This window comes from Magallana gigas, chromosome 5 (genome assembly GCF_963853765.1).
Source record: "Magallana gigas chromosome 5, xbMagGiga1.1, whole genome shotgun sequence".
NCBI lineage: Eukaryota > Metazoa > Mollusca > Bivalvia > Ostreida > Ostreidae > Magallana > Magallana gigas.
The window spans coordinates 11,627,894-11,641,380 of NC_088857.1; the positions used below are offsets into that span (position 1 = coordinate 11,627,894).

At 33.6% G+C, this 13,487-nt stretch overlaps 1 protein-coding gene across 2 annotated transcripts in view; it reads right to left on the bottom strand.

The window, feature by feature from the left end:
- Window positions 1-11,599, bottom strand: part of LOC105326856 (transcription factor SOX-5) — a 46,004-nt gene extending 34,405 nt beyond the window's left edge. The window contains exons 1-2 of one of the 2 annotated variants that reach the window (XM_011427078.4): window positions 11,260-11,599; window positions 6,218-6,295 (exon numbers count right to left, since the gene is read on the bottom strand). Coding sequence is in view for 1 of the 2 variants with exons in the window: in XM_011427075.4 (XP_011425377.1) it covers window positions 766-821 (56 nt within the window). In the remaining variant the exon portion in view is untranslated. Of the gene's footprint in view, window positions 1-765; window positions 1,083-6,217; window positions 6,296-11,259 lie in introns of those variants that run through there. The other variant, XM_011427075.4, reaches the window with a different exon arrangement.
- Window positions 11,600-13,487: the final 1,888 nt, after the last annotated feature.

Below are 13,487 nucleotides of genomic sequence, written 5' to 3' on the forward strand. Positions count from 1 at the left end.
TTTATTTTGTTTTTGTAGATTTAATTTTTTTTTCAAGAAGAAAAAAGCAATTCACTAAATCCTTTCAGCATTTGGAATTTTCCTCCCATTTCAACACTTTATTCAATCTAGACAAACTATTACTTTTAATTTCATCCGTTAGTTTTCATAGAATTCAACTTCTTTACTATTAAAATTACATTCCTGATTCTTTCCATACTTACAATATCAAAATAATAATAAATATATCATTAAATTGATAAAATTCTTTCTATCAATATACCAGGTATTTGTCTTCTAATAAGAAATTTTTTTAACAAATTAACGTACATGTATGTAAAAGTATTTACTGATCAATCTACAAAATAAATACTTATTTTTACAATTCTCTCAGATGAACCAAATCTAAAACATCATATCTTATCAACAATAACCCTTAATAAATAATAGATATTACATGCAAGGAGTGTTTTTTTTTTATCTGAGAGGAAGCTCTAATCATTCAGATAACTGTTACATAAGTGTAGGCCTTTAAAACCAATATATACTTTATACACGCACCACCCACTAACTGAAATACTAATTTTGGCTAAGGAATATTATATTTTTTAATGCTATTTCTTTTTCATATGACAGTTTATGGAAGTTTGAAATTTTAAAAAAAGTTAAGAATTTAAAAAAGTCTTATAGACAAGAAGATTTTTACATTTTTATTAATTTCAAAAATGATTCTTAAAGTGATTAAGACATGAGATCAGTTTTATAAGATTAATAATTCTAACCTACCCATGAAAGAAACAGGGTAGATAATCCGAAATTCCTCTGAAGTCCTCATGTTTCATTATACATCAGTGCAACATCATCAGCTGAACGTTCGCAAGTCAATCTCTCAATTAACTCTTCAATTACAGCTATATGGAGAAACTCTCTCAAGATCTCGAGGGCCGGCAAAAGTTCTTCTCTTCCTTCCTTCTATATTTCTTCTCCCAAGTATGTGCACCCTTCTTTCACTTCTTGCAACTCAGGTGAGAATACAGGTAAGGTATAAAGTAGCTGGGTCATTGATAACAAGCTCGTCCCTTTAAGTCAATAGCGGGTAGTTAAAGGCTCTAGGTATTACAGAAGACACACCGAAAAACACAGAGAGCTATTGTTAGCGAGACATCAATCTTCATTGTTAACACGCCTTGCCTTGGATCAAAAATCATATTGGCCCGTTTCTTGGTTTGGCATTTAATTTAATTGACCACTGATTTGATTATACCAATGAACTTTCAATTCTGCCAATAGTTTTTATCAAGATAGGTTGATTTTTAAACAGGAGGAAATTTACATTTGAATATTGTCTGATATAGAGTTTGAATGCTTTTCTGTTTGAATAAATAGGACTACGTAATGCTCGATCCTTGATGCTGTAAGCACAAAAGAAAGCTGAAGATTGACGGGGTTTTATATTTAAATTAAAACGGTGTAATGTCTTTTATGTTTGCTATTGTTGCAACCAAACATTCAATTTGGAAAAAATCATCAGTGAGGACAAAACACGCCTTGTCCGCGCTTACAGTCGTACGTCAGACATCGATTGTGACTTTTTAGGTGTTAATTATACCAACATTCAAGCACACTCAATTTATTATAATACTCATTTTACCTTAAATCAAAATTACGATATCTATCCAAGATTGAATAGTCAATAATATGCCAACGTCCCGAGTTTTGTGGCGAGGCAAGGTTATATTAAATACAAAAATCGGGACTCAAAGCTGGGTCTAATAGAACAACAAAAGTGATAATATTGTCAAGCTCTTAAATCACGGTGTAATGAGTATCACTCCAGAGGGATCAATGTTGGTAAAGACGCTGCCATCGATGATTGAACAATAGCGAGACTGATGTTGAGACCAATCACACTTTAGAGGATGTGACAGCCAAATATTAACAGACAGGCACACAAGCAAACCAAAGCAGGCTTGACATCTGCTGTCAACTTGTATAAGAATGGCCAAATTTACATAAATCACAAAAGCGTGCAACAAATAAAATAATGATGCAATTTGCCTCTACCAGCGCAAAAATTATTTTGGTGCCCATTGAAGCATGGGGAGGATGAGCAAATTTAGATGATAGATGGTCTTGGGCATTAACTGGGCGATTCCCCACAATGCATCAGGATTGATTGGACAGTGGTGTAAATATCTAAAATTGCCATCAGTTCCGTGAAGCGAATACGAAACAGAAAATCGAGAGCAGTGTCTTGGATCCTTTGTCATTTGCTATTGTTGTCTTTGAAGACATTCTTTTTTCTTATAGTCTGTGAGTCATTATGATAATTTTCAATGACAATGAAGTGATGATAACCAAAATTACTGACAGAATTGGTTGTTATGTCTAGCAAACATCTCACTGTTCCTAAGAGTCCACATGTATGCAGTCACACGGAAAAACAGGTTCCTTACAAACGAGATACCTGGACGAATAATGACTCGATTCTTTTGAACTTTGATAAATGTAATTGGATGTGCTTTACATATTAAATTTACTTTTTTTGGCCTCAAGAGACAAGAACAAACTTCATAGACAAACAATGCACAAAAAGAGGAGATAAAATAGCTTCACTTCTACTCCCAAGTAACTCTGAAGAACAGCCCACGCCCTTGATCAATTTCTGGACAAATATTATGACATCTTTATGATATAACAACAGAGGGTACTTAATTAGACCTTCCAAGGTTTTTGTTCGTACCACACAGGCGGGTTAGGCTTTCTATGTACATATGAGTTCATTGTCACGGTGTCACCTAAGACTCAGACAATTCAATTCCACCTCCACTTTGTCTAGCTCGATATAAATGTCAGGCAGGTAATGGTATAAATCTGACTCGCTGAAATTTAAGTGAAAATGCTCGACAAAAGCTACTTAGGTGATTGTATTGTGATAAGATCTTAATGACCGGCGATAATTTAGATATAACAAGATTAAAACTACCATTCAGGTGTATTAAACAGCATCAGTTTTAAGTGCGTGATACCAGCAGTCAAAAGGGAAAAAAAAATTTTTTTCACTAACAGGACGGTTGACTTAATTCATATGCGTATATTCGCTATTTTAATAGCAATAACAATATGAGGCAGCACTTTTTTTCATCTGTCACCTGTTGGACGGGTGGAGGGATTAACAATGAGCAGAACAAGGTGCAATGGGATAGGTATATCCGCAAAGTAACAATGGGTGACAACAGCTCAACGTCAGTCACCAAGGAAAACAAATACCAATAAAGGGTATCGCTTTCTTCGAGCGCTTGTATGACCTTACGTTGATATTCGTTAAAAAAAGGGAAGAAATCATTGAGGGTATCACTCTAGTTCACAAGCTCAAATCATAAATTGGTTTTTGATCATTTGAAGAATCTTCAGCCTTTTTGAGTGAGTTTTTGGAGGCCTGGGAAAATGCAAATACACACTTAAGTTACAATGGAAGTAAATCTAAACCTAAAGGTGTGTACAGCGCTATTGGTAAAACAATTAGCAAAACAATGACGGAGAGCTTAAATTATTCTAATCAGTTAATCAAGGAAGCAACAATGTAATCAGCACAGATAGAAATGCAATTTCCAGCTCCAAAATTGACACAGCCATTGTCACCATGAAACAATGCTAACATTCTGTTTCTTCTTCAACAATGTATTATAAATCTATTTCCCCATCTTCAGGACTGTTGTTTCAAAGGTTTCAAAAACATTAGCAGGGCCCTTGTTCTGTGCCTTTTGTGATTAGTAACAGTTCAATATTGCTGTGACATTATAAGAATAGTAGTCGCTGGAAACAAAAGCTCTCAAAATAAACCAGATATACTGGAGTTGGAACTATCATTTACATCCCCAAACAGAGAAGACTATTGACTCTGCACGCGGTACTGACAAGGCAACAATCCCAGAATTCTAGCCCTTGTCTTCCCTTGTGTTTGCAATGATGAACAATCTCGTTTTTAGTAAAGTGACTTTGTATTGAATTTTGAAATGCAGGAAATTCCTAATAGGCAATATCCTGAATAGACTGTAAATAAGAAAGAAGAAATGGAGATATGGGTATTCTTTGTTTGGACAATGGGCCTCCACTGTGGACGGTCGTCCTTTCGGGGTGTAAGCAGCACCCCTAAGAGCTTGTCAAACACCCTGTGCACACATATCACTAGACTGATGAATTCTCACAATAGACCACCAATGACGCTCATAACAGATTTTCAAATTTGGTTTCAAAATTCAACTTTTTTGTGAAATCACTTGTCATTGAGGCTTATACAATACAGTGAATTTGGGGGTTAAGTCTACAAAAGAAAATTTGAAAAATAGTAACTGGCATTGCAGGAGAGAAGAAGTTCAAATGGACTCTTAACATCAGTCTCTGCTATCAGAACTTCTGAATCACAAGTTTCCCAAGAAATAGATAATTTTTTGTCTTTGTAATTCTCTGCAATGAGGTGTTATGGTGTAAGTATATATATTTATTATCATTAAATTTTTATAAAATGATAAATCATGAAGTGAAAAACACCTATGAAAAGCAAAAATCATATTTAAGAATTGACATACAGATGTCAAACCCTGTTTCATATACTGCAGACTTACTTCAAGAATTATTCTTAGAATTATTCGAAGTTCAATTTCACGATTCTACAAATATATGCCAAGAAAAAGAGATTTATTCAAAATTGTGTATAGTTTTTTTTCTGTAAGCTAGGGAAATTGAAAAACTATCAATAATACAGCTGATATTGCAAAGCAAGTTTAAAAAAAACCCCTGGAACTGGTGAACAATTCACCATTAATTAGTCTTTTTAAATTAACTGAAATTAAGAAACCTTTGGGGTGTCATAAAGAAACAAAACTTTCTTCTCATAAACAAAAAAGAGGGGAAAATGGCAGCGAGTTACAAACCTATACAAATAATTCAAATCAAGTAATCCACAGAAAAGCCACTTTTCATCATTTGTTTAAGTTCAGCCTTGAAAAACGGGGGAAATACGTAACTCTCTTACCTCATCTATGATTTCTATAAATTCACAAAGACAAAAAATTGTTAAATAATTCTGAAAAATCTGCTTCATCTAAATACCGGAATTCATGAAAATCTCATAACTTCTACAGCTAAAATCTAAATAAAAAAAGAAGAAGAAAAAACAGTTGTCTATGAGATTTCTATCTTTTCTTGCATCTGAAATTATTTTTTGACTACAAAGAGATATACAGACACAGAAGAGTTATAAAAATCATTATCCAAATAGACTTAACTATGGAGGAAGAAGAAATTTTGGTGTTTCCAGGCATCAAAGAAAAAAATAATGCATTAATGTTCTACAAATTATGTATACTGCTTGTGAATTCATTAACTTATTTTGCTAACAAATTCATATGATATTAATAGAAAAAAATGAAATATCCCCAAAGAATAACCCAAGATTGATTATTAAGAATAATTAAAAAAACTTGAGAGAGTTTTTAATTAGACTAAAAATTTGAGTACTTCTAACGCACTTATTTTTGTCCATTTGTCATTCTCCAAAAGGATGACGCTTGAAATGTACTTTTGCATCCCAAATAATACGTAAATGGGTGTTGACAACAATGATATCGTCTTAACAATACCATCTTTCAGAACTTTTAAAATCCAAAAAAATGTTGAATGTACAAAAAGTGGATTAAAAATGCATGATGTTCAAATATCGGGTGAACACCCACGTCACAATAATTGGACTTCTCGTATAGCCGCCTTCATATTATGTAAATCACATTTATGATGAACAAAATGCAGTGATTAAATATCAAGTAAGTTGGACAATAGAGCCTCAAATAGACATACCTTAAAAATTTGAACTTTATCATCAATGTCTATTATTTTCTTGACTACAATAGTCAGACTGGATATATATGGGCTTATTACTATTATGAAGAGAACCAAAATAAATTTGCTTGCATTTTATTTTTAAAAATTATTGGTGATTTAAAAAGTTAAGATGCAAAAACTAATTTTTCAACACTGTTCTTTTCCATATAACTGATCAATGATAAATTTTAGAACTCAAAAATCCTCCATCGTTTTCATAAGATATATTAGCTATTTACATTATTCAAACCATCTAACATAGGACAAAAAGTCAAAATTTCTTAACTTAATGTATAACTTACTAATAGTCATTAATAGTGGACTTATTTTACTGGTGTTGGTGAATTTCTAGTTTTACCTTTTTTCCTGGTGTGGCCAGTCTTGAGTGTTGGATGACTTCAAAGATTGTTCACAGCCTCAGAAGATTCAGTGGACCCTGCAAAGACACAAGACAAGGTTCCCTATACTTATTGACAACCATGGATAACAGGCAGCTGGGCATTGTCTCTGACCAATTCCTGATTCTTTTGTCTGTACAGACACTCCAAACAAAATAATGAATTGTTTAGAAAAAAATTTAGGAACAGCAAATATAACTTAATAATTACCAATTGATTGTGGAAAAAAAAGAGTCATAAATCGGCTTATCCAAACTTATTGACCAATAATAGGACATCATTGTGGAGTTATCTGCAGGGATCCCCGAACAATGGCTTTAGAAGCAGGAGAGATATCCATAAGTTTGATTTTTAAATGGGATAATACAGCTACCCAGTTTTAATTAAGTTCTAAACATTGACTTCAGTGTTTTATTAGTCTGCGTTGGACACCCAAGATAAAAGCTTTTCCTTGATTGTTTAACAGTTCTGATGCTTGCCAGAAAAAAAAAAGATGGGGTCAAATCGGTTCACTTATTCAGGACTCTGAAATGAACTCTAAATGCAATACATATAGCTCTCAGCTCTGCACCAATATATTACCAGAGTTAGAAAACATCTAATGCTAGATCCATCTACTCACAATATTCCTAATAAAATTTCTTTTTTCGATTCTTATGGTCCAAATTTGTATTTGTCAAGTTTCCACTTCATTTTGTTCACAATGGTTGGACGCCATGCGGTGGAATTCGGGGACAAAAAAAAGCTAAATCTATTTCTCAGTCACCAACACATTAAAGCAAATTTAATTTACAGAACCAAATGAAGTTGAAATTACCAAGTTACGACAACAATGACTGTTTTGATAGATCCACACAAAATATGTTTGAAAACAAATTAAAAGATGGTTCAATTGTTGGATGCCTTGAAATGGCAGGACCGTACGGAACCTTTTTTCTATTCTGACAGACTTACTGAATATTAACCAAAATTCAATAGAGTGGACTTTGTGAAGTAATTGAAAACCCGATGTTGCTGTGTATGAATTCGAACAAAAGCTGTGAATTTCAATGTCTCTAAAGTCTGCCAATGATGGGTTATTATGTAAATTCGAAATATAGTGTCTATTGACGCATTTAATATTTTTTATGAGAAAATGATGAACTTCCCAACAAGTAAATTTGAATTCAGTCTGTCATGGGGGAACTTTTATCCACCCATACATTAAAGTTATATCAAGCCATTGTCCTTTGTTGGATAAGACATGACAAATGCATATTAAATCCTCCACAGAGAAAGAAAACTCGAAATGACTTCTATAGAAATCATATCAAAATCTTTAGAAAATCTTCCATAATGCTCTTTTATTTGTTTGTATAGTTATTTTTTTTCATGTCAATTGAAAAGAAATGTTTCTATGTTTCTCTCGCTAAAAAATATATATTGGAATCTTGACCTTTGTATGGGGCTTTCAGGCTACACCTAGGCCACAGTGCTCAGAAAAGTACTTAGAGAGCTATACCATACAAAATAACAAAAAAAAGGAGAAAAACCCCACTATAATGCCATCATTCCCTAAAAAAATAAAAACTCTTAGAGATCTCAAAATAAAAGGCAATTTGCTCGCGAAAAAAAGCAGCATTATTTGTGCGCAATTGAAATGTGTTTGCTGCCATTTCACAAAAGTTCTTGAAACATAAAAATTGGCCAAAAAAAAATAATGAAAAACCAAGTCCCATAAACAACGCCTGACACAGTTGACCCGCTAAAGAAGCTAAAGATGCAGTGCATTGTCAAGCCCTTACCAGACACAACTGATTTCAACTTTTCAAGGGGCACTTCCCTATCTTCATCATCTTGACAGTAAATGCTTCATCAAGCACCCAGTTGCCATCAGGAATTTTTTGGATGTCTCTAACCACAACAGGCTTCTTGTCTTAGACAAGCGCTCCGAGCCTTGGCATTGTGTTTTTTTAAACTCCTCTAGGAGTCTCAGCCTCAACACAATACATAAACACCCTGTAACAAACCAGCGATGCCTCAATTCCCAGTAAGAAAATAAATTCTGAAGGCAAATGTAAAGACTACTGATTTGACATAGGGTTAAACGATTTGCAGGTTGCTGTCATTAGTCTTAATTGGGCTATTATCTCATTAAATTGTGATTTTATTGAGAAATGGTCCATTAAAGCTCTTTAGATGTGGAATCATTGTGATGTCTAATTCAGATACAGATCTGTATCAATCCCTGATACATTACACTAGGGTAAGATTTTTCAGTGGGTTAACTCCCCTGAACAGAATGTGTCCTGGCAATAAAGATCAGACACAGGCCTTTTCTGTGGTCAGGCAAGGCTAATTGAACATGATGTCTACTTATTCCAAGACCACAGATTAGACAAATTTTCATGGTACCTTGATAAAAATCTACAGAAAACATGCCATAAAACGCCGTTGATTGTCAGAACTTGTGCCTCTGAAGACTTGTCAAAACTGCTACACACAATGCCTGCATGGAACCTCCCAACAAAGGAATCTACCCAAATGCCACTTTTACATAACATTGCGGTGTCAGGATCTGTTGCAAAATCTTTGGTCTTTATTTCCTACCAGTTGGGACAGTATTTCCCTGGGTTGAAGCATCAATAGCTTTCTGGTGGCCCCTATATACTCTGTACAGTGTGGAAATGAGTTTGCATTTGATAATATACCATTCTATTCTTTTCATAAACTTAATCTGTGCAATGTGATTGTATATCCAATTTAACAATGTTTGGCTGTATAATTCATTGATAGCATATCATATCTTTAATGTAAGAGTTTCCATTCAAATAACGAATTTGGAGCATATCTGTATGGAAAGTTTTATAGACCATAGTTTCTGTATCCTTATGGTCTTTGCTATGTCAGAAAAAATATCAATCTTGCACAAGGTAGTCTTGATGATTTGACAAATGGAATAGACAGTTAAATAGACAAAAGGAACAGACAGTTGAATAGACAATCAGAATAAACAGTGAAATTGACAAAAAAGCAGATGTAGCGACTCTTGCACATTATTTCAAATTTGAGGCATATGAAACATAAATTTACATTTAGAAAAAAAAAATAAACAAGCTTTTAACAGTGAGAAGACAGTTTGACTCAATAGCTATAACATATTATTATGGCTAAAGTTTGGTCACCAATATCCGTAAAACGCCCACGTGTGAAACAATGGTGCATTTTTTCCTATTTGCAGAACAAACCACAGTCAGGAGAAGGCACAGTCCTACACATTGTTCTCAGCCAATATGGCTGCATTGTCCTCCATCCAAAACTGTGCACTATACATGTACTTATTGTTTGTCATTTCCTTTGCCTATTGTTTTAACAAAATGTAAGTCAGTTACAGACTGATGTCTGGTAATTTTCATCTAAACTATATAATACATATTTAGTACATGTACATTGTTAACACTGTAATTCTATAGCTGTGTTAATTCTTTTCCATCCCCCCCCCCCCCCACCCCCTTGAAATCTATGAGCTGTGATGTATTTTCAAAAATACATATTATATAGCAGGTTCATATTCTGTAATATAATTTTAAATAACCTTTAACCAAGGCATTTCACTTCACCGAGAAAATAAAAACTAACCAATTTACATTCAAAAGAATTAAAACCTACCGTAATCAAAAACTGAACATATATCAGTATGAAAAAAAATACAAAAATGAAGAGATTTCAAGCTAAATCACTATCCTGTTCAACACTGTCAGTGAAAAACTTAAAAGATTCGGGGACGACCCTCACCTGAATCAGCTAGGAAAAGAAATGTCTTTGTTATGATATATTGAATTTGTTTGTGGAATTGTCTGAGTTTTCCTTTTGTACACACATGGCTGAGTATTTTCTACACTTTTCCCCTGCTAGCTTTATAATCAACTGTGGACACACATCGATGAATTTTACACAACTGATAAACTGATGTGGACGCAAGTCAACCCGTACACCTAATCATATTTCACAACGCAGCTTTTACAGGGTTTAGTAGCATTTTGTCTTACGACTGATTTGGGAGTGATTAATTGACTCAAAGAACTGCATATGTACTCTGTACAAACAGTTTTTAAAATATTTTAAGCGAAAATCCCTGCATGTTTCAGATTTTCTTGATATTGTGGACTCCCAAAAATTGAAAAATTTTAACTCAATACAAGAGGCAATTATTACACAATATGCATCAAGTCAAGTACCGAGGTAGTGCGACAGCTATCACACAAATCTACACGGCGCCACAACACGAGCCCCTTTTCTGAAAATTTTTTTCTTTGAATCTGTCTCTCCAAATCACGTGAAACTGGCACCAAAAAAAATCTCCATATCCACGCCCAGCGGGGTACAGCAGACAATGGTCAAAATGAGTTAAGTCCAAAAGATACAGTGAATAATCACTGCATTACTTCATAATTGTGTTGTATCATAAGAGTTTAATCTCTAAACCCTCCTCATCTTTTTTCCTTAATACCAGGTTTACTTTGTAATTGGAAAAAATAGAATATCATAGCGATTTTTGGGTTTAACATCAGATTATGTATTACAGACAGCTCAAGTTCTTATTATTATTTATAATCCTGCCTTTCCTCGTTGCTTCAGAATTTAATTATAGCTCTAATATTTCATGATAACTATAGCACTGAAAGTTGATCTACGGAGCATTTTTATGTGAATTAGATATATCTGTCTACAATCTAGTTGTCTCCCTTAATTGATGTCTTTATTAAATAGGGATGTTAGAATATTACTGGCCTGAAAAAAATCAGCCATGTGAGCATACATAAACATCTGCTGTGATTGAAAAAGAATTTTATTTGAAATTCAAATTAGCAAATTCTTCAATAAAACACAATTTAATATTCTCTAAACTGACCTATTATATCTTCATTTCGGAAAAGAGGGTAAAAACTTTAAAACATCATGAATAATTATCACCTAAAATCCAGAAAAAAAATATAAAAAAACTCTTTTCTAGGACACTAACCCTTGTGATACAGGAAAAGGGTAGACCATGCTGCAATAAAATGCTGTAATGCTGCACCAAGAGGATGCTGTACTGCTGCCTGTTAAGCTTCTTCTCAACACTGACAATGCTTCTTACTCTAGGTGACGTTCATTCACAAAGCAAACATCCATAGCACTTCTGTTCTGTAGGGCCTCTCTCATCGCCAGCAGAAAAACCAATTAAGAAAGTCTTTTGTTTTGCTGATAACCCCACTATCACATTGTGGCCTTTTAATTGTTTCCTCAAGAATGCTTGCTAGTATTTAAACACCTCACCATAACTGCTCTGCTACTGTTACAGATTTTTTTTTATCTTGGAGAGATTTGCTTGTGTTTTCACTGGCAGGGAATCAACTCTGATTGCCTCCACGAATCAGCCCTTTGTTAACAATTACTTTCATTTATTAACAATTGAAGAAAATTCCGGCAGACATTGAACAAAACCCCCAGATATGATTAGACGCTTGGAAACGCTGATATGCTGTTGTACTTAAAAATCTTGTAGCTTCAACAATTGAAATTTAAAATTCAAATTTCCTGATTTAAAAGATTCCCTCAATGTCATATTAAACAGATCAATGAAGATTTGTAAAAAGATAGGAGATTCACTCCAGAGAAAAAAGCCAATATGTTTTTGCGAATTGGTGAAAATAAAATGTGTTTGTGAACTACACCTTCTATCTATGAATGTGAAATAATAAAAAAGTTTGAAAAATTATCATTGCGCAAAAATCAACAACCTTTACAAAACAAAGTAATGTACGCCCATTCTGTATTTAGAAAGTCATTTATAAATTTCATAGATAAAATGAGAATTATTAAAAAGTTGTTCTATGCAAATGATGACATTTCCCTCTTACTCCAGTAACTATGTGCATCTAAAAAAAAACAAGTCAATAATTCTTTGCTTGCAATTTTGATTTTTCCAAACTTATAAGAAAACAATTTCAGCTGGAAAGTAAAGTGACTTGACTTTTGAAAGAGTTTGTCTCCATAGTTAGTTCTTTGTACATTACAGTTTTGTTTGGAATGGCTGGCCTGAATTCCGTTTGTTTTAACATGTATATGTATATACAGATTAAGTATGGTCGTCTGCGGCATTGTGGAACAAAACAATGCTTAATGCCTGTGTTTGCTTAGCCTGGTAATGGAGGAGGTGTCCTCAAAAGTTCTCTGTTTAGCTGTTATCTTTAAAAATTTCCCTATGTCAACTAAAGAAGTTCCATTACAAGAAGACATGTTGCTCTAGGAACATGATATTCTAGAACATGTTTGCAGTCATCCCCTTTCTCCTGCCTACTTTATCCAACCATCTGATCTGAAAAGTTGGTGAAATACTGGTAAATACTGAAAACTTAAAAGCAGGAATATTTATTGGGGATTATACTTTGAATTATTTTTTTTGGAATTTTTGCTGATACTTTTTATGAAATAAAGATAAAATCATAAACTATATTTTAACTTCATGATATATTTTGTGTAATTATTTGGATTATATATCGACCAAATTTCATTCCCAGGAACATTTCTGAATCCAACTGTATCTGCATAACCTCTGGTTATTCCTGAATCAGACAACACGTAATTAACATAGCTGTTAGCAACTTCACTTACAAACATATTATACATCTACATGTATTGTTTACATTTTCTCTTTTCGTACCATAAACCAGGTTTGAAGTTAAACCACATTGCATGGAGTTATCAAATTGTTATGCAGAGATATCGTGTCATCACTTTAAGTAGGTACAAGGCCCCTTTTTGGAAATCAAGACCAAACTGCACATTGCATTTCATTTAGGGGTCATCAACTAAAGACTATGCTTGAACTAGGTTCTTAAAAAGAACCCCAAAAAGATCTGTTTTAAATTTTCCAACCAATTACAGTAAAACAAACTTACAATGAAGTGCCAGGGATGGGCGATTTTGCATCATCATAAATGTGTTAACTTTTCAATATGTTTAAAACCCATACGGAATAAAAATCACTTCAATAAAGGCATCAATTCATTATAAGCATGTTCACTATAAGCATGTTTTACTGTATTCCCAAAATTTTGGGTGATCAAAATTATTTTGAGACTTATGTTTAAACTCAGATCAAAGAAAACGAATAACACTTTCAAATCACCATTCCCAGCAAACTGCATCAAAATGCTGGGAAGTGTTTGTAGAACAGAGGTTGAGGGCACCAGTGGTACACGGAGC